The sequence below is a fragment of the Cebus imitator genome, unplaced genomic scaffold (assembly GCF_001604975.1).
Source record: "Cebus imitator isolate Cc_AM_T3 unplaced genomic scaffold, Cebus_imitator-1.0 Scaffold577, whole genome shotgun sequence".
Taxonomy (NCBI): Eukaryota; Metazoa; Chordata; class Mammalia; order Primates; family Cebidae; genus Cebus; species Cebus imitator.
This window is the reverse complement of record NW_016107892.1, coordinates 256015-281713: the sequence shown is the minus strand read 5'-3', so window position 1 is coordinate 281713 and position 25699 is coordinate 256015. Positions and strand designations below refer to the sequence as shown.

The 25699-nt window shown below is 53.6% G+C and overlaps 1 protein-coding gene and 1 long non-coding RNA gene across 4 annotated transcripts in view; one reads left to right on the top strand and one right to left on the bottom strand.

Annotated features, from left to right (window-relative positions):
• VAC14 (VAC14 component of PIKFYVE complex) overlaps positions 1–25699 on the bottom strand; it is a 123975-nt gene that overhangs the window by 48682 nt on the left and 49594 nt on the right. For both annotated transcript variants that reach the window (XM_017516261.2, XM_037734150.1), the window contains one exon: positions 12164–12320. In XM_017516261.2, the coding sequence (XP_017371750.1) occupies positions 12164–12320 (157 nt within the window). The remainder of the gene's footprint in view (positions 1–12163; positions 12321–25699) is intronic.
• Positions 16501–25699, top strand: part of LOC119469127 — a 22569-nt gene continuing 13370 nt past the window's right edge. For both annotated transcript variants that reach the window (XR_005197944.1, XR_005197943.1), the window contains exons 1-2: positions 16501–22453; positions 23364–23438. This is a non-coding gene — a long non-coding RNA (uncharacterized LOC119469127). The remainder of the gene's footprint in view (positions 22454–23363; positions 23439–25699) is intronic.

Below are 25699 nucleotides of genomic sequence, written 5' to 3'. Positions count from 1 at the left end.
AAAACCTAGCAGAAGACAAGAAATAACTAAGATTAGAGCAGAACTGAAGGAGACAGAGACATAAAAAACTCTTCAAAAAAATCAATAAATCCAGGAGCTGGTTTTTTCAAAAAGACCAACAAAATAGACCACTAGCCAGATTAATAAAAAAGAAAAGAGAGAAGAATCAAATAGATGCAATAAAAAACGATAAAGGGGATATCACCACAGATTCCACAGAAACACAAACCACCATCAGAGATTACTACAAACAACTCTATGCACATAAACAAGTAAACCTGGAAGAAATGGATAAATTCCTGGACACTTGCATCCTCCCAAACCTAAACCAGGAAGAAGTCAAAACCCTGAATAGAACAATAACACGGGCTGAAGTTGGGGCAGCAATTAATAGTCTACCAATCAAAAAAAGCCCAGGGCCAGATGGGTTCACAGCCGAATTCTATCACATACAAAGTGGAGCTGGTACCACTTTGAATAGTTTCAGAAGAAGTGCCTTCTGAAACTATCCCAAACAATCCAAAAAGAGGGAATCCTTCCCAAATCATTTTATGAGACCAACGTCATCCTGATACCAAACCCCGGCAGAGACTCAACAAGAAAAGAAAACTTGAGGCCAATATTCATGAAGAACACAGATGCAAAAATCTTCAATAAAATACTGGCAAACCGATTACAACAGCACATCAAAAAGCTTATCCATCACGATCAAGTAGGCTTCATCCGGGGATGCAAGGCTGGTTCAACATACACAAGTCTATAAACGTAATTTACCACATAAACAGAATCAAAGACAAAAACCGCATGATTATCTCAATAGATGCAGAGAAGGCTTCTGACAAAATTCAACAGCCCTTTATGCAAAAAACCCTCAATAACCTAGGTATCAACGGAATGTATCTCAAAATAATAAAAGCTATTTATGACAAACAAAGAGCCAATATCATACTGAATGGGCAAAAACTGGAAGCATTCCCTTTGAAATCTGGCACTAGACAAGGATGCCCTCTTTCACCACTCCTATTCAATATAGTACTGGAAGTTCTAGCCAGAGCAATCAGGCAAGAAAAAGAAAGAAAGGATATTCAATTAGGAAAGGAGGAAGTCAAATTGTCTCTATTTGCAGATGACATGATTGTATATTTAGAAGACCCCATCGTCTCAGCCCAAAATCTCCTGAAACTGATAAGCAACTTCTGCAAAGTCTCAGGATACAAAATCAATGTGCAAAAATCACAAGCATTCCTATATACCAATAACAGACTTAAAGAGAGCCAAATCAAGAATGAACTGCCATTCACAATTGCTACAAAGAGAATAAAATACCTAGGAATACAACTTACAAAGGATGTAAAGGGCCTCTTCAAGGAGAACTACAAAGCATTGCTCAATGAAATAAGAGAGGACACAAACAGATGGAGAAACATCCCATGCTCATGGTTAGGAAGACTTGGTATCATGAAAATGGCCATACTGCCTGAAGTAATCGATAGATTGAATATTATCCTCATCAAGCTACCAATGACCTTCTTCACAGATCTGGTAAAAACCACCTTAAACTTCATATGGAACCAAAAGAGAGCCCACATGACCAAGTCAATTCTACGCAAAAAGAACAAAGCTGGAGGCATCACACTACCTGACTTCAAACTATACTACAAGGCTACAGTAATCAAAACAGGATGGTACTGGTACCAAAACAGATAAATAGACCAATGGAACAGAACAGAGGCCTCAGAGGCAACACCACACATCTACAACCATCTGATCTTTGACAAACCTGACAAAAAAAGGCAACAGGGAAAGGATTCCCTATTCGATAAATGGTGTTGGGAAAACTGGCTAGCCATGTGCAGAAAGCAGAAACTGGACCCCTTCCTGACACCTTACACTAAAATTAACTCCACATGGATTAAAGACTTAAACATAAGACCTAACACCATAAAAACCCTAGAAGAAAATCTAGGCAAAACCATTCGGGACATAGGCGTAGGTAAGAACTTCATGACTAAAACACCAAAAGCATTGGCAACAAAAGCCAAAAATAGACAAATGGGATCAAATTAAACTCCACAGCTTCTGCACAGCAAAAGAAACAATCATTAGAGTGAAGTGGCAACCAACAGAATGGGAAAAAATTTTTGCAATCTACCCATCTGACAAAGGGCTAATATCTAGAATCTAAAAAGAACTAGAACAGATTTACAAGAAAACAAACAAACCCATTCAAAAGTGGGTGAAAGATACGAACAGACACTTTACAAAAGAAGACATATATGAGGCCAACAACATATGAAAAAATGCTCATCATCACTGGTCATTAGAGAAATGCAAATCAAAACTACATTGAGATACCATCTCATATCAGTTAGAATGGCGATCATTAAAAAATCTGGAGACAACAGATGCTGGACAGGATGTGGAGAAATAGGAACACTTTTACACTGTTGGTGGGAGCGTAAATTAGTTCAACCATTGCGGAAGTCAGTGTGGAGATTCCTCAAGGACCCAGAAATAGAAATTCCATTTGACCCAGCAATCCCGTTATTGGGTATATATCCAAAGGATTGTAAATCATTCTATTATAAGGACACACACACACGAATGTTCACTGCAGCACTGTTTACAATAACAAAGACTTGGAACCAACCCAAATGCCCATTGATGACAGACTGGACAGGGAAAATGTGGCACATATACACCATGGAATACTATGCAACCATAAAAAACGATGAATTCATGTCCTTTGTAGGGACATGGGTGAACCTGGAAACCATCATTCTCAGCAAACTGACACAAGAACAGAAAATGAACCACCGCATATTCTCACTCATAGGTTGGTGTTGAACAATGAGAACACATGAACACAGGGAGGGGAGCATCACACACTGAGGTCTGTCAGGGGGAACTAGGGGAGGGACAACAGGGGGTGGGGAATTGGGAAGGAATAACATGGGGAGAAATGCTAGATATAGGTGATGGGGAGGAAGGCAGCAAACCACATTGCCATGTATGTACCTATGCAACAATCCTGCATGTTCTTCACATGTACCCCAAAACCTAAATTAAAAAAAAATCGAAGCACAACATTTTTAATTCTGACTAAGGCTAATGTGTCTATTTTTTCTTTGGTTGCTTGTGCCTTTGGTGTCATAGCTACGGAATTATTACCTAATCTAAGGTCATAAAGATTTACTGATATATTTTAGGTCTCTGGTCCATTTTGAGTTACTTTTTGTATATGGTGTGAGGAAGGGGTCTAAGCATTTTGTATATGGATATCCAATTGTTCCAGTATAACACGACATCTTAATAGCCAATTCGTAGCAACTATCTGTTGAACACCTACTATGAGCTTGGCCTGCCTAAACCCTTCACATATAGTATTTAACACCCCCAAAAAACCCCAAAAAACAAAAAACACTTCAAAAATATGCACCATTACTATTCCCATTATATAGACATAGGAGCTGTGAATTTGGGTGAGGATTATCCAAAGTCACAGAGCTGGCAAGTGGTAAGAGTTGCTGACCCAGGCAGCTGGTCTTCAGAGCCCATATTCTTTGCAGCTCTGCCAGACTGCCTGCCTCTTGGGCACTAATGTTTGGACATGTTTGGGGCTCACAGATTAGGAAGCTGTGCCTTGCTAGGCAGAAAGGCAGAAGAAGGCATAAAGATAGAAACACAGGTCCTGTCAAGCTGAGGCTGAGGATGGCAGGAAATGATGCTGTCAAGAGCTATGGAGAGAGCACTTGGCTGCAGCTCTCTGGAAACCCAGGGAGGACATGGGGAGAAGCAGAATGGCTGGCAGAGGCATCCAGGGCCATTATTTTCCTGGCTGGCCCCTTTCTGGTCTGGAAGTTGCGTGGGAGCCTTCATTTTTCCCCTAGGCCAGGGAGGAAATGGCTAAACACCAGCAGAAGATATGGAGGCTCTTGGAACTGAACTTGGCCAGAAGCATCAGATGTTCCCAGAAGCATCAGCCCAAAGCAAAAAAAAAGAATGTGCAGAACCATCCAGAGTATTCCAAGTGAATCTCATGGAGGCACCTGGACAGACAGACTGTATTCAAAGCCAGTGGCCAGGAAGCAGCAGCAAGGCTCTCCTCCCAGGAGTTCCGTCTTTTTTGCTGAACTCAGACTTCCCTTACATCCTGTCATGGTCCTTTCAGAGAGATGGCTGGGTCTAGAAAAGGCTTTTTTCTGTTCTGTTTTTCCCTGCTATGAATCACTCCATGAGGGATTCCTCATCTGGAGCCACACCTCCAAACTGTAGCATCCTCAATCCCAAGAATCTCCTAGACAGCTCCCATGAGCCGCACGAAACAGCCCTGAGTGAGAAGGCCAGTTCAAGGCCAGGCCTCATTCCACTTCTTGTTTGGACTGCATTGTTCTGGGTCCCTGCCTGAATCAGCCTGGCTCTGGAGGTCCTGAGTGACTCTGGAATGGCAAACAATCTCTGCTCCCTGGCCCAGAGGGGCTGTTTGCAGAATCAAGTGTCACATTCTTACAGATTGAGTTACCTTAGGACCAGCTGGGGCTGATCTCTAAAGAGATGGCTGCGGAAACAGCTGTTGAGACAGCCCTGCCTCACTGTTCCCACCCTCAGGCGATGAATTTGGTGAGCCTTGGTAGCCTGGTTGGAGGCTACTGGCTATACGCCGCCGCCCACACTGGAGGTGCCCAGTTCACTGCAAGCTTCTCCCACGTGCTTTTTTTCGAAGCTCCCTGTGTCCCCTCCTCCTATATGTGCACCCAGCCTAACCCAGTTCCAGGCCTGGGGCCACTTAGGCTCCAAAGCATTCCCAAGAACAAAGGGACCCATGAAAGGAAGTCACCACAAAGAAATCCTCTCAACTGGGCCACTGGGCTCCAGAATCTCCACTCCTAAGGGGCTAGGTGCTGTGGGCAGCCACTGGGGAGAGGTGCGGGGCCGCTCCAGCCTCACAGGGGCAGTAGGAAGCACTGAGCATGGTGTTTAAGCCTGTTTCCTCATCTGCAAAGTGAGTGCAATAAGAGCCCCTATTAAAAGAGACAAAAACATGTAATGTGCTGGGTCTGGAGGCTGCCACAAAGTCTGCACTCAATAAATGGGGGCTCCTTTTATTAGCAAATGTCCCATAGCTCAGAGCACTGTGCAGGACAGGCTGTTCTCATCTGGAGTTTGAGAATGGATGTCTGGGGCTGGTCTGAAATGTCTGAGTGGGGAGATTTCATTTCCGGCAAATTCACAGTGCTCTGTCAGGATGCTTTGAGGAAGAAGTGGGGGCCGCCTGTGACTCCCATACCACATATCAGGGGAGGGAGAGAGATCAGCACACCACTCCTCTGACAGTCTGGCCAAAAATGGCAGAGAAGGCCTGGGCTGCTGTGGACACAGCTCTGGTCTCCTTAGCCACAGCCCCCAGCGTGGACCCAAAATGGATTCTCAATGTCCAGGGCTGCCCCTTGGGCCCTGGAGCTGAGGACCTTAGTGGAGGGGAGAAGGAGGGCAGTGTCACAGCTGCAAGAAGCCAAGCTAAGCGATTCACATCCTCAGCTGAGTGCAGTTCAACCCTCAGTGCTCCCACTGCTTAAAGACTTTTCTGACCCTGCCCCCTCCATGCAGGACAGGGCTGGGGGCCTTGGGAGGTGATGCACTGAGACCACGGGTTTTAACAGGGCAGTCTTCTCCCAGCAGCAGAGGCGGGGAGAGGAGCCACACTTGACGGGGCAGGGAGGGTGGGCTGGACAGGGATGGGAAAGGCCTCAGTGCTCAGCAGGATGGGGTGGGGGCTGCTCGCTCTCTCCCAGCCTCAGGTGCTCCCTTCACGCCCAGCCACTCTTCTGACCTGAGCTGCCCTTTGGCTTGAAATGCTCTCTGAGGCTGGGCTGCAGGCTCGGGAGGAGGAGACGGGTGGAGAGGGAACAAGTACACCCTGGGAGCGTGACTATAGGAGAAATGGGCCCCTCAAGTGCGCTGATTTCCGCTTCTCTGCTGCCTGCTTTTCCACCCACCTCTGGCTCTGGCTCATCTGCTCTTGTAATCGGGGTCCTGGGCTGGGTGCTACAGACGCATGAGGACAGGGGCTCGCCGAGCAGCTCAGGGCATGTCCTCCAACACTGTACTCCGAAGACATCAGTGGTTTTACTCAGGGATGCCACTGAGGCACAGCTCCCTGGAGATGGTGGGCAGCTGCTCCAGTGGGGGGTGGAGGAGAGGGGTGCCTAAGAGAGTGGGATTTCCATTCCCCAATCCTGCAGAAGGCAGGAGGCACTAAGGAGAGCGCCGCCCCTCAGCTGAAGGCCGCCGTGCCTTGCGTTTCTGGTTAGGGCAAGCAGGGAGCCTGCCAGGCCCAGGCAGGAAGTACACGTGACCGGTGGCTGGCCATGGCACAGAGATGCACTTCACACAGAAACCCAGGCCGGCGGGGTGGGCGGCCGGGGAGCCACCCCTGCAGATGTTACTAAGTGAAACCTGATGTGGCGACATGAGAATCCACAGAACGTCTCACAAACAACCTGCCCCGGGATGTTTTGGATTGAGTTTTGTGGTTATGACGTGAAGGAACCTCACATGTTGGGATAAAAATAGCCCTGGCTTCAGTACATAATGCGAGTTACAGCTCAACAGAACCAGATGTGAAAATGTCAGCCACCCAGTTCAGGCCTGGCAGGGTCCCTGCTCCACTCCGGCCTCCATCCCTGCTGGGTCAGGGTCCCTGTCCCTGGACGGCCTGTTGTGGGCTCAAGATTGGCTGCCTGGAGGATACAAGAGAAGGGCCAGAGGCTTCCCAGAGCACCCAGAGTTCAAGGGACCACACCATATCCAGGCCCTGTCACTGACTGACAGGGCAGCAGACTGCAGCGCTGCTTCTCAGAGGCCGGCTCCTCTCCTGTGAACCAGGCAGGGCTAAAGAGCATCATGTCATGCGCGGCACAGGAAGTGGTCCACGGAAGGGATGGGTGATGGAGAGGCTGGTATAGAACCAAGAGGACAGGGTGGGAAAGGGGTAGCTTCTCCCAAAAATCAAGTGGCCGGGAGACAGGGAGGTGAGCAGGGTCTTGGGGGTGTGGAGTGTGCAGAACTGGAGGTGGTGCACAGCTACGTGGACAAAAGCTGCCACAATAGCACACCATCTTGGGACCTCACCCAAGTGGTGATCACTTTCTCATCTGTGGGCCGGCCTAGGTCGGCAGGACGGGAGCGCTGGAGGCAGCACCCATAGCCAGGAGACTGCAGCTGCTCAGGTCAGAGCGAGAGAGAAGCTGATGGGACACAGCAGGGACCAGAGGGGACTTCCAGCTGACGCGGCAGTGGAGAGGTCACAGCAGCCTGCCACTGGGAAAGAGCTGTTGCTGCAGGGTGAGGGCTGGGGCCAAGGGCCTGGAGGAGAGGGTGAGGAAGAAGGCTCCCAGGGGCGGAAGGTGGACTGCTGGGGCTGGCTTTCCAACTGGTGATGAGGGCCTGGCAGCACAGGTATCAGAGGATGCTGTTCTGGGCAGCAGTGCTGGGGGCCTCAGGTTCACTGTTGGTAGCAGGGTGATCGGTACCCCTGCCTTCCATTATTTTAATGAACTCTCAAAAATTGGTACTGACCGTTACTGGGCACCTGGTGCCAGGGATTCTAGGTTGAGTAAACTTGGCCTGTGTGGCCAGCGATGATGCTATTCAAACTGAGCTGATCACACAAATCACCCAGCACTGGGCAATGCTGAGGAGCCCCCGCCTGCACTTTCAGTGGGAAGTCTAAGTAAGAGGTCACAGCCAGGAGGGGGCAGATGTGAACTCCGCCACCCACCCAGGCAGACTGGGGCAGACTGTGTCCTGTAATAACCCGGACACAAGCAAATGCTCCCTTCAAGTGCAGGGAGCATTTAGTTTAGCCCCTGCTATGTGGGAGCTCACAGAGCCCCCAAGTCCCCCAGCACGCGGTTTAGAGAGGGAGGAGGTGGCAGTGAGGCAGAAGCCAGGTTCGAGGTCACAGGATAGGTGGGCAGAGCAGGGCTGTGAACCCAGATTCCTCCAACTGCAAGGCCCGGGCTCCCTAATGCTGCCTCCTGAGGCTGGGAGGGGTGAGTGGGAGGAATGGGAGGAAGGGACTGGTGTGGCTGGAGGAAGTGGTAGGGGGCAGCAAAAGACAAGAGATGAGGCACTGCCATGGCCTGAGGCTGGGAAGGGGTCTCTGAAGTCACTGTGAAGAGAGGACACATGCCCTCATCACTGTCCAGGCTGTGGCCATAGCCTGGCCCCTCTGCCCTTCTCCTCCAGCCATGGAAGCATCCAGTGCTGCCAGGTGCAGGTGGGATTCTCCAGAGTGGGGTGAAGAGTGTGGGCTCTTGGGCCATGCTCCCGGCCCAAACAAGAGGGGAGTGACACAGAGCTGGCCTTTCAGAGCTGCTGCAAGGAGCCCAGGGGCTCACCCAGGGAGCCAGCACGTGTGAGTACTCAGAGCAGGGCAGGTCCTAATGTGACCTCGGCCATGATGATTGTTAACATGATTACTGGGGAAAATGGCTTTCTGGCTATCTTCTGTCTCGTGACATGAAGATATTGCTGACATTTGGCTACAATACAATGTCCTGGGCTACAAGGAAGGAAACCGAAGATGAACATTTCATTTTTTGATTTAGAGCCAGGGGTAAAAACACCTTGGATCACTGAGCCCTGAAAGGTATACTGACATGAACAGTTTTTTTGTTTTATGTTTTTTGAGATGGAGCCTTGCTCTGTTGCCCAGGATGGATGCAGTGGCACCATCTCAGCTCACTGCAACCTCTGCCTTCCTGGGTTCGAGTGATTCTCCTGTCTCAGTCTCCCGAGCAGCTGGGATTACAGGCACGTACCACCATGCCCAGCTAAATTTTGTATTTTCAGTAAAGACGGGGTTTCACCATGTTGGCCAGGCTGATCTCGAACTTCTGACCTCAGGTGATCCACCTGCCTCAGCCTCCCAAAGTGCTGGGATTACAGGAGTGAGCCAATGTGCCTACGACATGAACAGTTTTTATCTTACCAGGAATGGGCCCGGTGGCAGGGAGGGAAAGTCAGGGAAGACTGGGTTTTTGGGGCACAGTCGTGGGGTGACCTTTGGCCCCAGACTGACACATTGTTGTACATGGCCGAGGATCTGAGGGCTGCCTGGGTCTCCCCAGGCCTGGCTGCACCCTCTCTGGCAGCAGAGATATCCAGGCCCAGGGAGGATAGGCATGTCTCTACAAAGGGCTGACCCTAGAGCCTGCCTCTGTCCTGCGAAGCTTTCTGCACAGGCTTAGGGTATGATGGGCCCACAGGCCTGTTTGACATCCCTGTCCCCAGAGCCAGCAGGACCCCTGCAGACTCCCCTCAGTGGAGACAGGGCACAGGAAATACAAAAGGAAGAGACATAGGAGACCCCAGGGGTGGGAGGCAGGAAAGTGTGGTGTTCCTCCACTAGCTTCCCTCAGAGCTTCCCGCCCAGGCTGCTCCCCATCCTGTTTGGCCCCAGGTGGCTCTCCCCCCAATCCTAGGGCTCTGTGCGGGTCAGGAATGAAGGAGGCGTGGTGGGAGAAGCCTTTGCCTTAGCCACTCTGCGCCAGAGGGAGAGATGTTTATGCTAGGCCAGGCGAGAGGAAAATCCCATGTGAGCGACTCTGCCTCAGGGGGCCCTGGGAACCACTGCTGCGGTGCATTTAGGCCAACGCAGCAGCTACCCAGGCATGTGATGGGCTTGCTTCTCCACAGTTGCGTGTGATCCGCACCATTTGGTTCCCTACAGATAGCACCGACTTCATCTTTGCTAGGCTCCCTGCCTCTGAGGCTTTCCAGACAGTCCCTTTGTGCCTTTGGGACGATCTACCCTACAGGGACACAGCAGTGCCGCTTGCAAGTTCTCCAAGTGCTCAGGGCTGTGCCCTGGAGAGCCAGAGGCAGGCAGAATCCAAACAGGAAGAGGATCTGGCTTCAAAGCCTTGTCCCTGTGTCTGGCCAGATGGAAACAGACAGAAAGAGCCCCTCACATGCCTGAGAAGCAGTCTGGGAAGGAGCAGCTTGCAGAGGGATGAGGGTGCACTTCCTGTGTGCCTTCTGACCTCAGCACCACCCTATGCGTCCTCAGTGCCTGGTGCGTGCCCTCCTGGGGCTGCAGAGGTGGGAGAGGGGAAGGGCACACTCTGGCTTCCCCAGTTATTCTCTTACTGGTTTGAGCTGACCTTTTAAAATCCTGGCCCCATTTGTGCAATCTGATGCCAGCTGTGGACACGCGCGTGTGAACACATGTGGATCTGCTTGGAGCCTCCAGGCCCACACGTGAGTCTCAGGTTAAGAGCTCCTGGCTGACAGAGTGTGGATTCTCCCCCTGCATCTCCCACTGCTCCCTGGGTGTGGATTCTTGAAGCAAGAAGTGTGACTGGCTGCAGGCATTTCCTTGGTGTTCTATCCAGGATGGAGTTTCTTCCCATCTGGCATGCTTTGCTGTTTTTCTATGAATTCCAAGTGAGTCCCTGGCTGATGTGAGCTAATCTGACAGCCTCGGTGAGCTGGGGCAAGAGTCTCTACTGCCTTGGCCTTGTTCAAGGCCCGCCCATCTTGGCATGGCCAGGAGCTGGGGTTGAGAGTGCCCCGCCCTACAGTGCCCCAACCCTGGTTCCCAAGCAGTGCAAAGGCCTTCATGGTACATGCATCCTACTCCCCCAGCCCATCCTATTCCTGGTCCTCATTCCACAAGCAGGAGCCCACATCACAGTCATCAACTTCTCTGTGCCCCAGAGGAAGAGAAAAAACATAGGGAGGACAGGTCACAGAGGGCCTGGGAGGCCTGGGTGCCCTGGCTCCATTGCAAGGCTGTGCTGCCTTCAAATTCTCTGCTGCTGCCACTTTGAGGAGGAGGGAAGAGGCAGTGGCGCATGGTTCCTGGGGAGGGAAAGTCAAGGGCGCACCCTCAGGGCTCCTCTGCTCGGGCCTCCTCCCTGCAGGATGCCTCCTCCTGGCTGCTGCCCATCTTCTGGTGGCTTATCGCTGCTCCTCCCCACCCCACCCTCCCTTCCTAAGGAAGAACTCTCCCTTTCTCTCTTCCTTTCCTACCGCCTTCACTGGGCCCCCACACTGCACCTCTGGCATTCCTGCCGTCTGTTCCAAGGACGTAAGGTTGGCTCCCATGTGCTGACTTGGGGACACAGGATGGAGAATGGACTCGCTCTCAGGGGATGGAGGGTGGGTGCCCCAGCAGAGGTCCCAGGGTCAGGATGTGAGAACTGCTTCCCTGACCACAGCCAGTGACTGCCTAGAACTGGGTTCCTGGGCAAGGCCCCACATGGGCCTTCTGTGACTTGACCTGGCATGTCCTGGGGCTGGCCACCTCTTGCCAGGCACTGGGCCTGGTCTCAGGGCCGAACAGGGCTGGGGCGCCTCTCACTGAGGCCAAGGAGGTGCTCTCGGGGCTGTGGGGGGAGGCTATGGCTGCAAGACCCATAAACCTCTATGACTTGAGGCTGCATCAAAGCATGGGACAACTAGGACCCCGGGCATGGATGTCCAGAGGGGCACAATGGACAGAGAACCCCAGGCAGACACTTGAGATTCACTGGGAGCTTTTCTACCAACTCGTGTCTCCAGGCATTTTCCAGGACTGCATCGCCAGAGGGAAGTGTCATCTCCCGGGGCCCAGGGAGAAGAGCCGGCCTGCTGTCTAGAAGGGACTTGGAGGCGAGGACTGGGAACGCTATGGCCATCTTTATTTCCAAGTTACCTCTCTGACTGGAAACAGCCTGTGTGAATGATACTGTCTCCTGCCTGGGCTGCCTGCCACATGGAGCGCTATTTTTAGCTTCTCAGCGAGGAAGGAAATGGCCACCTATAAGACCCCAAGACCAAAGCCCCTGATTCTAGACTGGAGAGACGGGGCCAAGGCAGAGAGATGAGCAGCCGACTCCGATGGTTTTATGTTTAGCCAATGGCTCAAAGGCATCGAAGGTGCAGGGAGATGCGGAAAAAGGCCTGTGAGGGTCTCTGGAGGCTGCTGGAGGATGAGGGCTGCCTGCCTCTGGGGCATCTTGAGGTGGTAGATCGCCAGCAGCAACCCAAAGACCCCTCACATCCTGGCAGAGCTCCAGAGATCCTGAGCAATAGCCTAAAGGACTACCGTGGTCCAGCCCGAGACCTGGACTTCTAAAGCCCCTGAGGTCGGAACCTGCAGGAGAAGACTTACCGGAGGTGTTCAGTAGGCCGGCTCTGCTGGGGGTGGGCACCTGGAGCTCTGAGTGGCTGGTCCGGAGGTCAGGGCCATCAAGGGGGCCTGGATCATCTGTCTGGCCTGCGGGGGAGGAAGCAATTTCTGCCAGCACCTCCAGGTCCTTCAGGATCACCTGGGGAGAGAAGCGGGGCGGGAGGGATGAGCTCTCCGCGTGAGCTGTGCTGACCTGGGCAGAGGTGTGGTTGGTGGCCCACCCACCGGCTGGGAGGGGTCTGCAGGTGACAGCAGGCTGGGGACAGCCATTAAGGCCATAGCTGCGCATGCTCAGAAAGGTGACACAAAGGACATGGATTGAAGGGAACATAGACCACAGTGAACGGGGCCTCTGGAGGAAGGAAACTGGAATCCGAAGATGCCAAGTCAGCTTCCCCCAAATCCCTCTCCTCTCAGGCCCCCTGACCTGGACTCTGAGGCTCCCCAGGAGTCCCGGGACTCAGGAAGCAAGGTGTTCTCTGCACAGTGTGCATTTCAAGGCCTCCAGGATGCACAAAGCTCCCAAAATGCCCTCCAGGCCCCACCCACCCTTGGGCCACAGAGCAGCTTCTTCTGCAGAGGTAACACGAGCCCACTGCAGACCCTACAGGGCCCTCCACATTTGGCATGCTACTCTGGGCTCCAAGATAAAGGACTTCCTAATGTCCAGACATGTCGGGTGGTCCTCAGTGGCTCTGAAGTGTCCTTGCACAGGTTTGGGTGGGGTGAGGCCCCACCCAGCCTGACCATCTATCTGCTGAGTTCTTCTGAGACAGAGGCAGGGTGGGGCGTGGGGCCAGTGCCAAATGTGAGTGCAGGTCAGCGCTGTGTCACAATGTCCCCAGGGCTGCTCTATAGTCCCTGTATCCTTAGAAGCCTTTTCTCGCAAGGCACGCATTTTTGCTTGGCACCATGAGCTGGCACTCTGCTGCAATGGGCAGTGGGGAGAGAGGCTGGGGCCCTGCCCTGCTGGGAGGGGCTTCACTCTGTGTGTGTGTGTACCTGCTTCAGGGGCTGAACTCCTCATACTGTGGGTAGTTGCCTGCTCTTTCTGCCCCTCACTCCTCTCTGGCTCTGGAGAGGGACTGTGCCTGTCCACCCAAAAAGGTATATCTCCAGGACTGTCCCTGCACCCAGCAGATGCTCAGCAAACATCAGGTGAATCGGCGGCTGCCTGCACCTCTTCCTGGGCTACTCTGAGCCCAGGCCAAGAATAACGATGGCAACCAGGGGCTTCAGCCCTGGACCAGGAAGTGGGACAGGGTCTGATGGGCAGGGCCACGTGGGCCAAGACCAGCCAGATGGGTGGAATAGGGGAATACAAGATAAAGCTAGCACTATAGGGTTCCCACTGGGGGATTAAAATGTTCTGGAATTAGATGGGGGAGATGGTTGCAAAAACCTTGTAAATACACGAAAAGCCAGTGAATTCTATACTTCAAAAAGGCAAATTATATCTCAAAAACAAAAAAGATAAGGCCTGTCCCCTTGAAAGCCACTCTTGTCATAGCAAACACAGTGCAGTGCCTCTCCCACACTGCCCAATTGTCACTTCTTCTCCTGGTTCCTCTAGGCCAGCCCTGGCACACCCGCTGGGAACCCCTGTGCTTGCTCACCCATTCCCGCCCCTCAGCCTTCAAACAGTGTCACATGTTGGCACGCAACCTCCGGGCCAGCCGCAGCCTGGCCTCACCCAGGCAGGAGCTGGCACTCACTCACACAGACGCACTCACACAGACCCGCCTCCCACTGTCCAATTCTGTTCTTCCCCTCGTGGCTCTCCCACTCACAGAGACTGGGATGTCTGTGGGCCCCTGCTCTGTGCCAATGGCTGCTCTGGGTTCTGGGGCTGTACAGGTGAGTCACAGCCAGCCCTGCCCAAGGCCTGGTGCACAGAATGGAGAGCTGATGATCCACGTGGCTGAGAAACGTGGCTGCCACACAGCCTAGTCATATGGCAGGAGCAGGGGCTGCCTCTTCACCCAGGCCAGGAGCTGGGGAGCCCTGGTGGGTCTCAGCCTAGAAGCAGGGAGGGCTGAGGCCTCTGCTTACACTGAGGACAGAACCTCCAGGGATTCTTTGCTTCAGCCACAGAAGAAAGACGCACAGGGCGGAGAGAAGGATGGAGAAGCAGCACAGCAGTGAGTGATGCTGCGGTCCTGCCCGATTCGTCCTGCCATAGCATGATGTACATAGGCCACACACCCCAATACTTGCTCGAATGTCCAAGCACGGCCAGGGAGGGGGCTCAAGACCAGGAAATGAAGTCGGGGGGCGGTGGGGAAATGACTCACCCAAAATTAAACAGGCAAGAATCAAGCCAACAGCTTCTCAGACAGTTACCCAGAGAGCTGCCACAGGTAGACACCCACTCCTAGGTGGTTACCAAGAGAACTGCAAACATCTGTGCCCATCAGACTTATATATAAACGTTCGCAGCGGCATTATTCCTAATAGCCAGAGAATGGAAACCACCCAAAGGCACTGCAGTGGAGACACGAAGAAATGGAACGTGGCATGGCCACACCAGGGAATATTATTTGGTAATAAAAAGAAATGAAGTACTGGTACCTGCTACTCGTGAATGAACCCTGAAAACACCTGCTGAGGGAAAGAGGCCAGCCACAAAGACCACACCCTGTATGACGACTCCATTAACAGGCAAATCCACAGAGACAGAGGGTGGGTTTGTAGTCGCCAGGGGCTGTGGGAGGGAGGCACAGGGAGTGACTCCTAATGGGTGCAGGGTGCGTACAAGGGCTTCTTTCTGGGGTCATGAAAATGTTCTGGAATTAGTAGTGATAGTTGTATAATCTTGTGAAAATACTAAAAGTTACTTTATTGCGTACTTTTAAAGTATACAATAGAGTGGTTTTATGAATTTTATGGTCTGAGAATCATACAAAAAAAAGAGGGGGGCAAAACCACAAATCAGCAACCTAATTCCTAACCCATCTGCTCTTGCTCTGCCCGCAGCCCAAGGTGGAGGGCTCTCACCCACTCCCTGTGATCTCTTGCCTGATCCAGGAGAGATAAGGAGCACAGTGAGGCGATGTCTCTTTACATCACTTCGCCCCCTGCACCCATGCTGCCCATCCCAGCCAGGTCTGTCTGTATAGGGGGACAGAGGCACACGCCTCTGGGCAGCCAACACTAGTGGCCACGTGCAGCAAGGGAGGAAAGTGGGGAGAAAAGTGTGAGCCAGTGGGGCGGCTGGGGCCAGGCTGGCACTCGTAAGATCCCGGAGCCATGGGGACAAACTGATTGACGCTGGGTATCTGGCAGGTGCCTATATCCCTGTTGGAAAGAGGGCTGGGAAGAGCCACCGACATGCGAGAGGCCTGGCCTATGCAAGCTCGCCTCCACCCCTCAAGTGGCTCCAGCACCAGGCTGCAAAGGACGAGGAGGCAAGAGGAGCAGGCTGTCCTCGCTCCCGGCCACAATGAGTGCCCTCACTTGTCACCAGTCTCACCTCACACAATACGCACAAGGGATCTGAGATTTGGAGAGTCACCTGCTCAAGGTAACGGTGAGTCCACCTCAAACCCAGCTCTGTTCCCCACACCCGAGCCTGCTGGTAACACTACACAGGGCTCTGTGGTCAGACAGGCCTGACATCCAATCCTGACCCTCAACCGATTAACTAAACACAATGCTCCCTCTCCGGACAGCTACTGAGCAGCTGCTGTGGGCTGCTCCTTTGCTGGCTGTAAGACACACAAGGCTGGGCAGGCGAGGCTCTGCTTTCAGTGAGGTCACAGGCTCCTGGAGGAGACAGACGGTGAGCATTTACTGATAATACAGGGCAGGTGCCACGGACCCAGAGACAATGCCTGAGAGGAGCCCAGAGGCTCTGGAAGTAGTTGAGCAGAGCTGGCCAAGGGAACAAGAAGGGAGAGGACGGCACTCAAAGCATTCTCTTACCTAGCATAAGCCATTCATGGACACAGAACCGCGTGGCACATGCCAGGAAACTAGGCTCTGGGGCTAGCTTGAGTGGGGAATGGGGCCAGAGGTGGCGGTACAGCCAGAAATCAGGCCAAAGTGGTAGGCAGGGCCAGACCTTCAAGAGCTCATGATAAAGCCATGTGTGGTGGCTCACGTCTGTAATCCCAGCACTTTGGGAGGCCGAGGCAGGTGGACCACTTGATGTCAGGAGTTCGAGACCAGCCTGGCTAACATGGCGAAACCCCCTCTCTACTAAAAATACAAAAGTTGGTTGGGCATGGTGGTGGGGCGCCTGTAATCTCAGCTACTCAGGAGGCTGAGGCAGTAGAATCGCTTCAGCAGAGGTTGTAGTGAGCTGAGATCGCATCACTTCACTCCAGCCTGGGCGAGAGAGTAAGGCTCCGTCTTGAAAACAAAAACAAAATGAAAAAGAGCTCATGATGCACACAAGTAAGTCTGAACTTCGTTTTGCAGAGGACGGGAGCCTCAGTTTCCCCATATGTGCAAATGGAGATATGACCTTGCCAGGCTGTTGTGATGGTTATGAGAGACACTTGATGTGCAAAGCACAAAAAGCAGGCACACAAGAAAGGCTGGCTCACCACTTCATTCCAAGATTTCTGGTCCACAGCTGAGCTGTTCCCTGGCCTGGGTTTAGTGACTGAGCACCGGGTGCCCACACCAAGGGCTTCCCACCCTGCTTTCACCCCTGCAGAGAACGTGTTTAGCCCACCTCGGTACCACTGCCTCCCGCCCCGCTGCAGAGCGCAGCCAGCAAAGCTGCGTATTTTACATTTTCAATTCTCTTATTTTAGAAAGTTTAACACCAAATGGCAAATGAATGCAAATTACACTTCAATTGCACAATTAAAGCCGGAAATGTTGTCTACAGGTTCCTTCAGTAATCCCAGCCACTCCTCTTGTGCTTATGTATCACGGTCCCCAGAGGCTGGCAAAAAGCCCACAGCCCTGCCTGGGACGACACTGAGTGTCCCTGTGCGCACAAACACACAGCAGCCCTCCAGTCCTTAAATAAAGCAGGACCCGGGAACAGCATCCCCATCTTCCTTTAGCCTCCTAGACGTGAGGAGAAGGCGCCACCCAGATGGAGGGCAAGGAACAGCTTGACGTGCGGCCTGGGGTGTCGGGAGACGGCTGACACCCGGCTTCTGTGCCCATCCAGTCTAGCTGCTGATTGCTCCCAGCTGCCAGCAAACCTGACTAAGACTAGGGGGTGACCTTGAGGCTCTGGAGCAACAATCTTGATGGGGACCTTGGTCAGGACTCTGCCTCTGCCTGGGGTGGGAAGAGAGGCGCTGGTGAGAGGAGGGCCCTGGGACCCAGCAACAGAGACCAAGGGGAGCTGCCCTTCAGTTGCACCTGGCTTTCAGCCCCTGTGCTGGGCCAGGGTTTTGGTGCTCTGGCTACCTGGATACCCTGCAACCCTTGGTGTGTGGGCAGAAACCTGTCGACGAGGATAAGGTGATCTCAGTGGCCTGGCTGTCTGTGTGTCCCTCTCAAGAGCTGAAGACACACTGCCAGGCCACTCCTGCATCAGCCTCTAGGAAAACAGACCTAGTCCTCCTTCCAGTGAGCAGGCTGGCTGGAGCCGGCAGTCCCGTCTCTGAGGATGAGAAAAGGCCCAAAGAAAGCAGGAGGAAGCCACGCCAATTAGTATGCGCTACACAGCTTTTTTGCAAAATGAATATAAAACACTTGTGCTTTCTTTTTGTGTGAAAGAAAGACGGGAGGAAAGAGAGGGAGGGAGGGAGGTTACAAGAAAGCAATATTCTGCAGGAGCAGGAGTGCCTGCCGTTACCATGGCGACAGGCGGGGGTGGGGAAGGCCCATCAGCTGGCCCCTGGTTTCGGCGTGGAGTGAGCTGGCCATCAGTGGAGTGAAAGGGTCAGGGTGGTTGGCACCTGGATGTGGGCAGAATCTCACAGAGCAGCTCTCAGGAGGCCTCAGGGTGAGGGGAGAGGGCTCCTTGCCTTCCATGGAGGTGATTTTACACCAGCAAAGGGCATATTTCAACATGGGAGGAGGGTCAGTGTCTGGGTGGGGCCATCACAGGCTGTGGCCCCACTGCATTCCAGCGGGAAAGCCTAGTCTCTCTGGGATGGTGGCTGTTCCCCTCTTCTCTGACTGGTCCACCCAGGCACTCACTGTCCCAACACTTGGTCCCAGACCAGTCCTAAGAGACCTCAGCACGGGAGGCTCCCTGCTCCCACACTCCCCAGGGTGCTGCGGATGCTTCTTTACATCCTGGGAACAACTGGGTACTAGACACCAGCTTTGCACGTCAAGTGTCTAGGCCGGAAGGTCCCTTCTCACCTCCTACCAAGATTCCTGAACATAAAGTCCCAGGACGAGGCACTCAGCCTAAACTAAAGAAATACTTGCTGACCTGCAGCGTTGGACAGGAAATGGAAGACAGATGGCTCTGAGCAGCTTCTGCCAAGGGGGATGGAAGGAGAGGCCACCTACTTCACTCTACCCACTTATCCTTAAGAGACTTTGTCAAAGGTTCACACAGGCCACTGGGCCGCTGATGAGGTCCTAGAAGTCAACTGACTCAGCTCCTGAAGAGGGAACCCTTCTTGTGTTGACAGGAAATCCCCAAGCTGGGCCCTCTCCAGGCCTGGCCAGGAAGAAGCTGCAAGAATGTTTCCAAGGGACACGCTTGGTACTGGCAGGGAGAGGCGAATTCAGGCTAAAGGCCTTGGAGGTTGAGGTCTTCCCAGTGCAGGCCACTGTCAAAGGCTATCTGATGCCTCTGCCCGGAACTGCCAGGTTGCAGGGCCTTGCCTGAGATCGGGGTCAGGTCCAGCTGCTCCTTCTTGTGAAGCGGAGCTGGTGTTAAGTGCACAGGCCCTGAGGGCAGGCATGGATGGAAAACCTCGGGGTCTTCTGCTTCCTTCCACGCAGGAGCCTGGCCCCTTCCTTTGTGAGGGGTGCAGCCAGGCCTCTTTGGTCCCTGACCATGTATGGAATGGCTCCATCAGCCAGAGAGCTCACCCTAGGAAGCCGGGCTGCTGTGCCCAGGAAGAGTTCCTTGGGGGAGCCAAGGGAAGGACAGCAAGGCTCCCATTGCTGAGAGCATGGAAGAAGGCACTGGCACCAGCTGACACCAGGACCAGAGGCCTCCGCCCTGGACGGAAAGTAACCGCGAGCTGCAGAAGGCAGCAATCGGGCTCGGGCCCTGGCCTGGGAAAGGGGTGGCCTTCTGAGAAATGCCCCAGTCTGCATGGGCTCACAGCAGCCCTGCCTTCTGCAACAAGGAAGGAGAGTGTTGCCTAAAAGAAGAACACTTAGATCTGCTGGCGGGAAACCTGCACTACTTAGGCCTAGACCTATTTTATTTCCCACTGAGAAAACCACCCTGATAGAAAATGGTTTGTCTTGGTAAAGCAAAAAAAAAAACCTAAAAAAAAAAATCATAAATCTTAGTGTTGTGTGACTTTGAACACAAGCCCTTGGGGATGAGGACGGCATTCTCTGTTTAAACATTTTGCCACCTTTCCTTCAGTGCCCAGCCCTGTGCCACATATGCCAGCGGCTGTGCCTAACTTCCACTGATGAATAGTGACAGCACTGTGTGGCTCTGGCAGCTGAGGATACTCTAGCGGCCATTCCTCTTAGGGTAAAGGAGAAAAGGAAGGCCAGCCTCGGATAAGACACGGTGGAGACCAGATCCCTGACCTCTGCCTTCTCTCCCATCCCCCAAGGTCTCCCCCTCCTTCCAGCTGATTCCAGCCATTGCTCACTTGCATCATCCTGGGCCCTGACCCAGAGCGTACGTTCTCAGGGTTATAAATTCTCCCCTTGAGCTGGGCAGGGATGGGGCGGTGCCTGCTGCACTGAAGGCAGCATGAGTGGTGCCACATACCTGCCATGGCTCTGTTACCAGGTGATGAGCCCAGGGGCCATGGCAGCCAGGAGAGGGCTCCTGCCTCCCTCCAGGGCCCTGCTTCATTCTGGTTTACTTGCAAGCCACGCACAGCCCCTGAGCTAAGATGCAGGCTCTACCCCATAGGCCTAGCTTCCAATCTGCTGTGGAAGGGCCCAGTGAAGCGGGGCGGGCCCTAGATGTGGGGTACGCCCAAGGAGATGAGCTCCTCTTCCAGCCAACCTCTTATTTGTTCACTTTCTCAGATAGATGTTTCTGAGCATTTACTGTGGGCTGGATGGACCATCCTCACAGAGCTCCCACCTAATGGGCCATCATGGAGAGGGATCGGAGACATAAAGACATAGACGGAACCCGGCGTAGCCTTGATGTGCAGGAGGAGGGGGTGTGTGTGTGACAGACAGACAGACAGATGGACAGATAAACTAGGCTTCATGGAGCACCTAAGTGAGATCTGGCCCAAGTTATTTAACTTCCCCCGTTTCCTCTTAGGGGAAATGGGAAAAACAATGGGACCTACCCATGAAGGTTGTCTAATTGTGAAGATAAACTAAGATCACTCACTGGGGCCAAGCACAGAGTCTGGAACAGAGCAGGCCAGTGTGAAATGCTAGGTCTTGTTAGCAGTGGGGGGACAGGCCCAGTCCTCTGTATCTCTGGGCTCGCCTGGGCTCACCCAGGCTCACTCAAGCTCCTGCCCAGTCTGCGGGCCTTGTGACTTGCTAACAGGGAGGTGCCTGGGAAATCTGGCCAAGTCAGCCTTGGCCATTTCCAGAGGAGGAAAAACCAACAAACGACTTGGATGAAATTTTGACTTCTGAGGACACCAGGAATGCTAAGTGGGGTGAAAAACAGGGGCCCTGGCTTGGCTGCCACACCTAGGGCTGCGTAGAGAGGGCCCCAGAGCTGAGAGCTGGGGGCATATGGCCTGCAGTCTCCAAGCAAGAGCTCATGCTGGTCCGCATCTGTGCTCCCAATGAGTGATGTGCACCAAACCCACCAGGGAGCATGTGAAAAACACCAGCCCCTGGGCACCCAGGCTCTGCTTGAGGGACAATTGAGGAAGGCCGGGAATAGGGCCCAAGCAGCTGGATTTTAGAAGCTCCAGGGAATTCTGGTGACAGCCCTGGTTTCAATGGCTCTGCTGTGTGGCTTGAGATGGGGCCGGATAGTGCGCTCAGCCCTGCAGGCAACTCGCCCTACAGCTTGGCTCCAGGAAGAGTGAGCGAGAGGGCCCAACCCTGCCTCAGGGAAAGGCCAGCTACACTGGCTCCCCTTGGCAGGGTTCCTTCTACTGCCAGAGGCACAGCCTCTGGGAGAGCAGCCTACCTTTCTCCCACGGTTCTCAGTCCAACCTCTGCCTTCACCAGGAGCCAGGCGGTACCCTCCCAGCCCCCAATCCACTCACAGCAGTTACTGTGCCCAGCTCTGGGTCCTCACTGGTCCATCTGCCCAGGGCAAGGAATGTGGAGGTGAATACTCAAACCCTCCTGGCACAGAGCCCTGTCTTCTCTGGAGGGAGGTGGTGAGGCTGTCCGTAGTTACTGGGGTGTGCTCTGGGGTGGCTGCTGTGGGCACTGAAACCACAAGGTGGGAAAATCTGGAAGAATGAAGGGTGGGCAGAGGACTTCTTGGTGGATACAGTTCTGGGACTGCTATCTTGCCATTCTCCTCGCTTCCCTAGCAACGATTTGCTGTCAAGCCTCCTTTGAGAAGACCACAGTCCTCCCTGAATCCCCAGTGGTGGCTGCTGGCACCTCTGCTGCGGGGCTGTCCCTGAGGAAGAAGACCCAGGACCGTGACTGGAGTCTAGATGTTTCTCTGGCTGATGGTGGCTCTTCTCCCTGGCTCATGGCTCCTTCTCACTTGCTCTCAGAAGCCCCCAGAAAAAGGTGCAGGGACAGCCATGGGGAGAGGTGATAGAGGGCAGTGTCCCCTGCCCTCGGCAAGGCCCCAGGAGGATGCCTTAGGAAGAGGGTCCCCGGGCCATCAGCGCCCGCCCAGCACCTCTTCCCCTGCAGGCTGGGCTCTTGGCAGGAGGAGTCAAGCTCTCTGGGCACCAACACGGTACCCCTGTTCTCTGGGCTGCAGTTGTACCTTAGTGCGTGATCTGAGTTTAAAGACAGCCACAGAATTGAGGTGGGGGTGGAGGGGTGTTTTTGTTTTGGAGAGTGGATGGAATGAAAATTGGAGGGAAGTGAACACTGAGGCACAAATAGGAGGAAAAACAAGTCCCGTTCTTACGGAAGAATGTCCGCTTCTAAGCGGTCAGCATTAGTATTCCAGGGAGCAGAGTCAGGACCACACAGATTCAGGGCTGGAAGGGACCTCAGACCATTCAGTCCAACCCCAGCACTCTGGGAAGAAAACTGAAGTGAGGTGGTGTTGTATGACCTGCCTGGTCCTGTGGAGAGGTGGGCAGTGAGGGGGCAGAGGCCGGCCCTCCTGATCTACACCCAGGTGGCTTTCACACTGCCCTGCAGCAGGCCTGGCCACTGGCCTCAGCCCTTGTGGGAGAAGACCAGCCAGGTGGAAGATGGAGAGGGCTTTTGAACTGAGCCCTGGAGGGGAGCTGGGGGCCCCCATGTCAGTGAGCAGCCAGGGACAGCTATGGGGCCTGGGAAGGGGCAGGGGAATGAGGTCAAAGCCAAATGTGCAGAGGGAGAAGGTGCATCTAGAACTGAAGGTCAGTCAAGGACAAAACCCCATTGGGTCAGCGGAGGGCCTGGATAAGGCAGTGCCTCCACCCTGGGCTGGGTCCCTGCTCTGCAGTGAGGCAACTCCTTGTGTGGGATGCTCTGGAGTCAGATTTGACTGCCAATTCTGGCTGCTGGCAGTGTGACCTTGGGCAAGTGATCCTCCTCACACCTGGGGGTAACAGATCACTCCTGGACCGCCTTGTGGATTCATTAAGACACAGATGCAACGCGCTCAAAACAGGGTACAAAGCCCGCAGACTTCAGCCTGTATCCTCTCTTCCTCGCATCTCCTCCCACTGATGTGAGGGGTTGACACACAACCCACCGTGGTTCCTGAAGAGAGCTGCAGTGGGGGTGGTGGAGGGACCGTCATTGGCTCTCTAAGCTGCCCTAAAATGAAGGGGCCTCTACTTCAGTGGAAGCCCCATTTTGGGGTGGACGCTGAGGGATGGCAGTAGCAGGCCCTCCCTCTGGTGGATGGAAGAGAGCAGCCTCAGCCACCTTGGAACCTAGGGCACTCTGCCTGCCCCCCGATTCCTCACAGCACAGCTCTGGGGTTTGGGGCTTCCCCTAGGTGGGACCCCAGGCCAAAGCCCCCATTGTCAAGAATTAAATTCTTTTAAAGCAGGCAGATGAGCCCTGGGACCCAGTTGGCTGACACACCAGACCATGGTGACAAGGACTGCTTGGGAAGGATAAGGTAGGGGAGGACTTTTGTGGACCGGGTGGCATGAGGCTGGGGAACGGAAGAGGCACGATGGGGTGACACACAGGGCTGCTCCTGCCTTCAGGCAGGAAGCCAGGCAGCCTCCCCTCAGCATTGCTCTGCTCTGGGCTGGGGCTGCAGGCAGGCGTGGCACTGCCAGCCCAAGCTGGGCTGCTCCTCTGGGCACCTAGGCGAGCCCCAAGATTTGCTTCTCTTTCTGGCGAGTCGGCCTGGCCCCAGTGAGCGCTCTCCTTTCAGATCTGAGAACCTCCGGAGTTTTTCTGATCCATTTCTCCTAGGACGGGCACCATGAAAACAAATGAAATTTCCCTTTCCTCCCATACCAAAGCAAATCACACCTTAAAATACAGTCTAGGGCACAACAGGGACTGCTTCCCAGCACCTACCCTGCTGGTGAGGGGCTGAGAGGCCTGCGTCCAAGGAGGGCTGAATAGGGCATCTGCCACCAAAGAGAAGAGCCCCTGAAGGAGCCCTAATCCTCTCCCCTCAGAACTCAGCAGAGGCTGGGACAGCCCTTGGGGTTCTATCCCATGGGTCAGGCACTTCTGGTACCTGTCCTCAACCCAGGTACCACTGGGTTGGGGAGGTACCGGGCTACCTTGGACTGAGTACATTGCTGTACCCATGGTGTATGTACCTTAAGCAATGTACAGATGCTTTTCAAGTGCCCTTAAATCACTCCCTTTCCTCCTGAGTCATGGCAGTGCCACAGTGGGTGTGACAGCTGGTCCATGTTCCTCACGCAGTGAGTGAGTTTCCGAACTAGAAACGCTACCACTGCCATGAAAAATGTCCTTGGAATCCTATTTTCCAAATTTTCTGGAAAGGTGGTTGGCATTTCTTTTCTCTGCATCTACACCAGTCACATGAGCCACAAACTCCCAGCAGCAATGTTTCTGTTACTCTGAAGCTAAGGGAGGGGGAAGAGGGGAGTTCCTCCTGGGTTGAGACCCTCTTCTCCAAAGTGTTAAGGACACCCCGGCTCCAAGATGCTGGGAAGACTCTGGGGACACTCTCTCTGTAGGCCCAGCTGCAAAGAAAACAGTTCATGCTGATGACTGGGCCCAGCAGGACATGCCTTCTGGATCTCAAAGGTTTTGCTTCTGAGTGAGAGCTGTGGCTGTGGAGGCCCCGATGCAGGTCCTCTACTGAGGACACCACTTCTCTCCCTGAACCCAGCGCAGCCAGCTAGAGCCCTTCCGCCTACAAGTTGGGGAAGTGGCATTATGAAGTCGCTGACAATGGGGCTCTGATGAGTGAGGCTTGTGCTGAATGCAGCCTCACTCCTGCTCTGGGCGGCCCCAGCCCAGAAGTGCTGGGAAGGCTGGAGAAGGGAGGACAGGAGGGGAGAAAAATGCACAGGAGGCCAGTCCTGCGGCCCCCTGTGTCCTCGTCTGCATTTCTGTGACCTCAAAATGCAACTCAAGTCCCTTGAACACCTCTGAGGTCCTCCGGCCTCTAGAGATAGGCAGGAAAACAGAGGGCAGCTTCTGTCCCGGCTTTTGCTGCTAAAGCGGAGCCAGAGAGGACTCGGAGCAGAGGCGGAGCCTGTCGCCCCGAACTCAATGTGCATCTCCAGGCCCTTCACAGAAACGACCTCCCCCATCATAGGAGCTACTGCTTATCGTGGGTTTACATGTGCCGGGTCCTGAGCTGAGCATCTGACATTCATGATCTCATTTCATCCTTATAACAAACTTGGGAGTAGCCTTTCATTATTATTTTCTGTTTACAAATAAGGAACCTGAAGCTTAGAGAGGCTAGGTTGCCAACCACTAAGTGCCAGAGCCCAGGGTGGACTCCTAGACTTCCTGAACCCACAGCCTGTGCTCTTAACCACAGGCCTCAGTGTCACCTGTAGACATGTCAGTGTTAGGGAAGGAAGAACCAGGAGGGAAGTCATTCAAAATCACAACAAAATTACAAAACACTGAGAGTATTCATCGGGAATTAATAAAACCTATAAAAGACTCTAAAGCATTACTGAAGGACATCAAGATGGCTCACAGGACTAGGAAGAGCCTGGCTCCTGGGTGGGGGAGTTCACCACAGTGACAGGCCAAGTTTCCCAAACAAACTTTTAATGACAGACAGGTCATTACAAGGGGCTGAGATCTGGGTAGGGGCTTTATCCTTTCTCTTTAAACATGCCTATGAGGCATGTGTAGACATCATTAGCTCCCTTTCACAGGCCCAGGGAGGCGAAACTCCTTGCCCAGGGTCCTGGCAAGGAA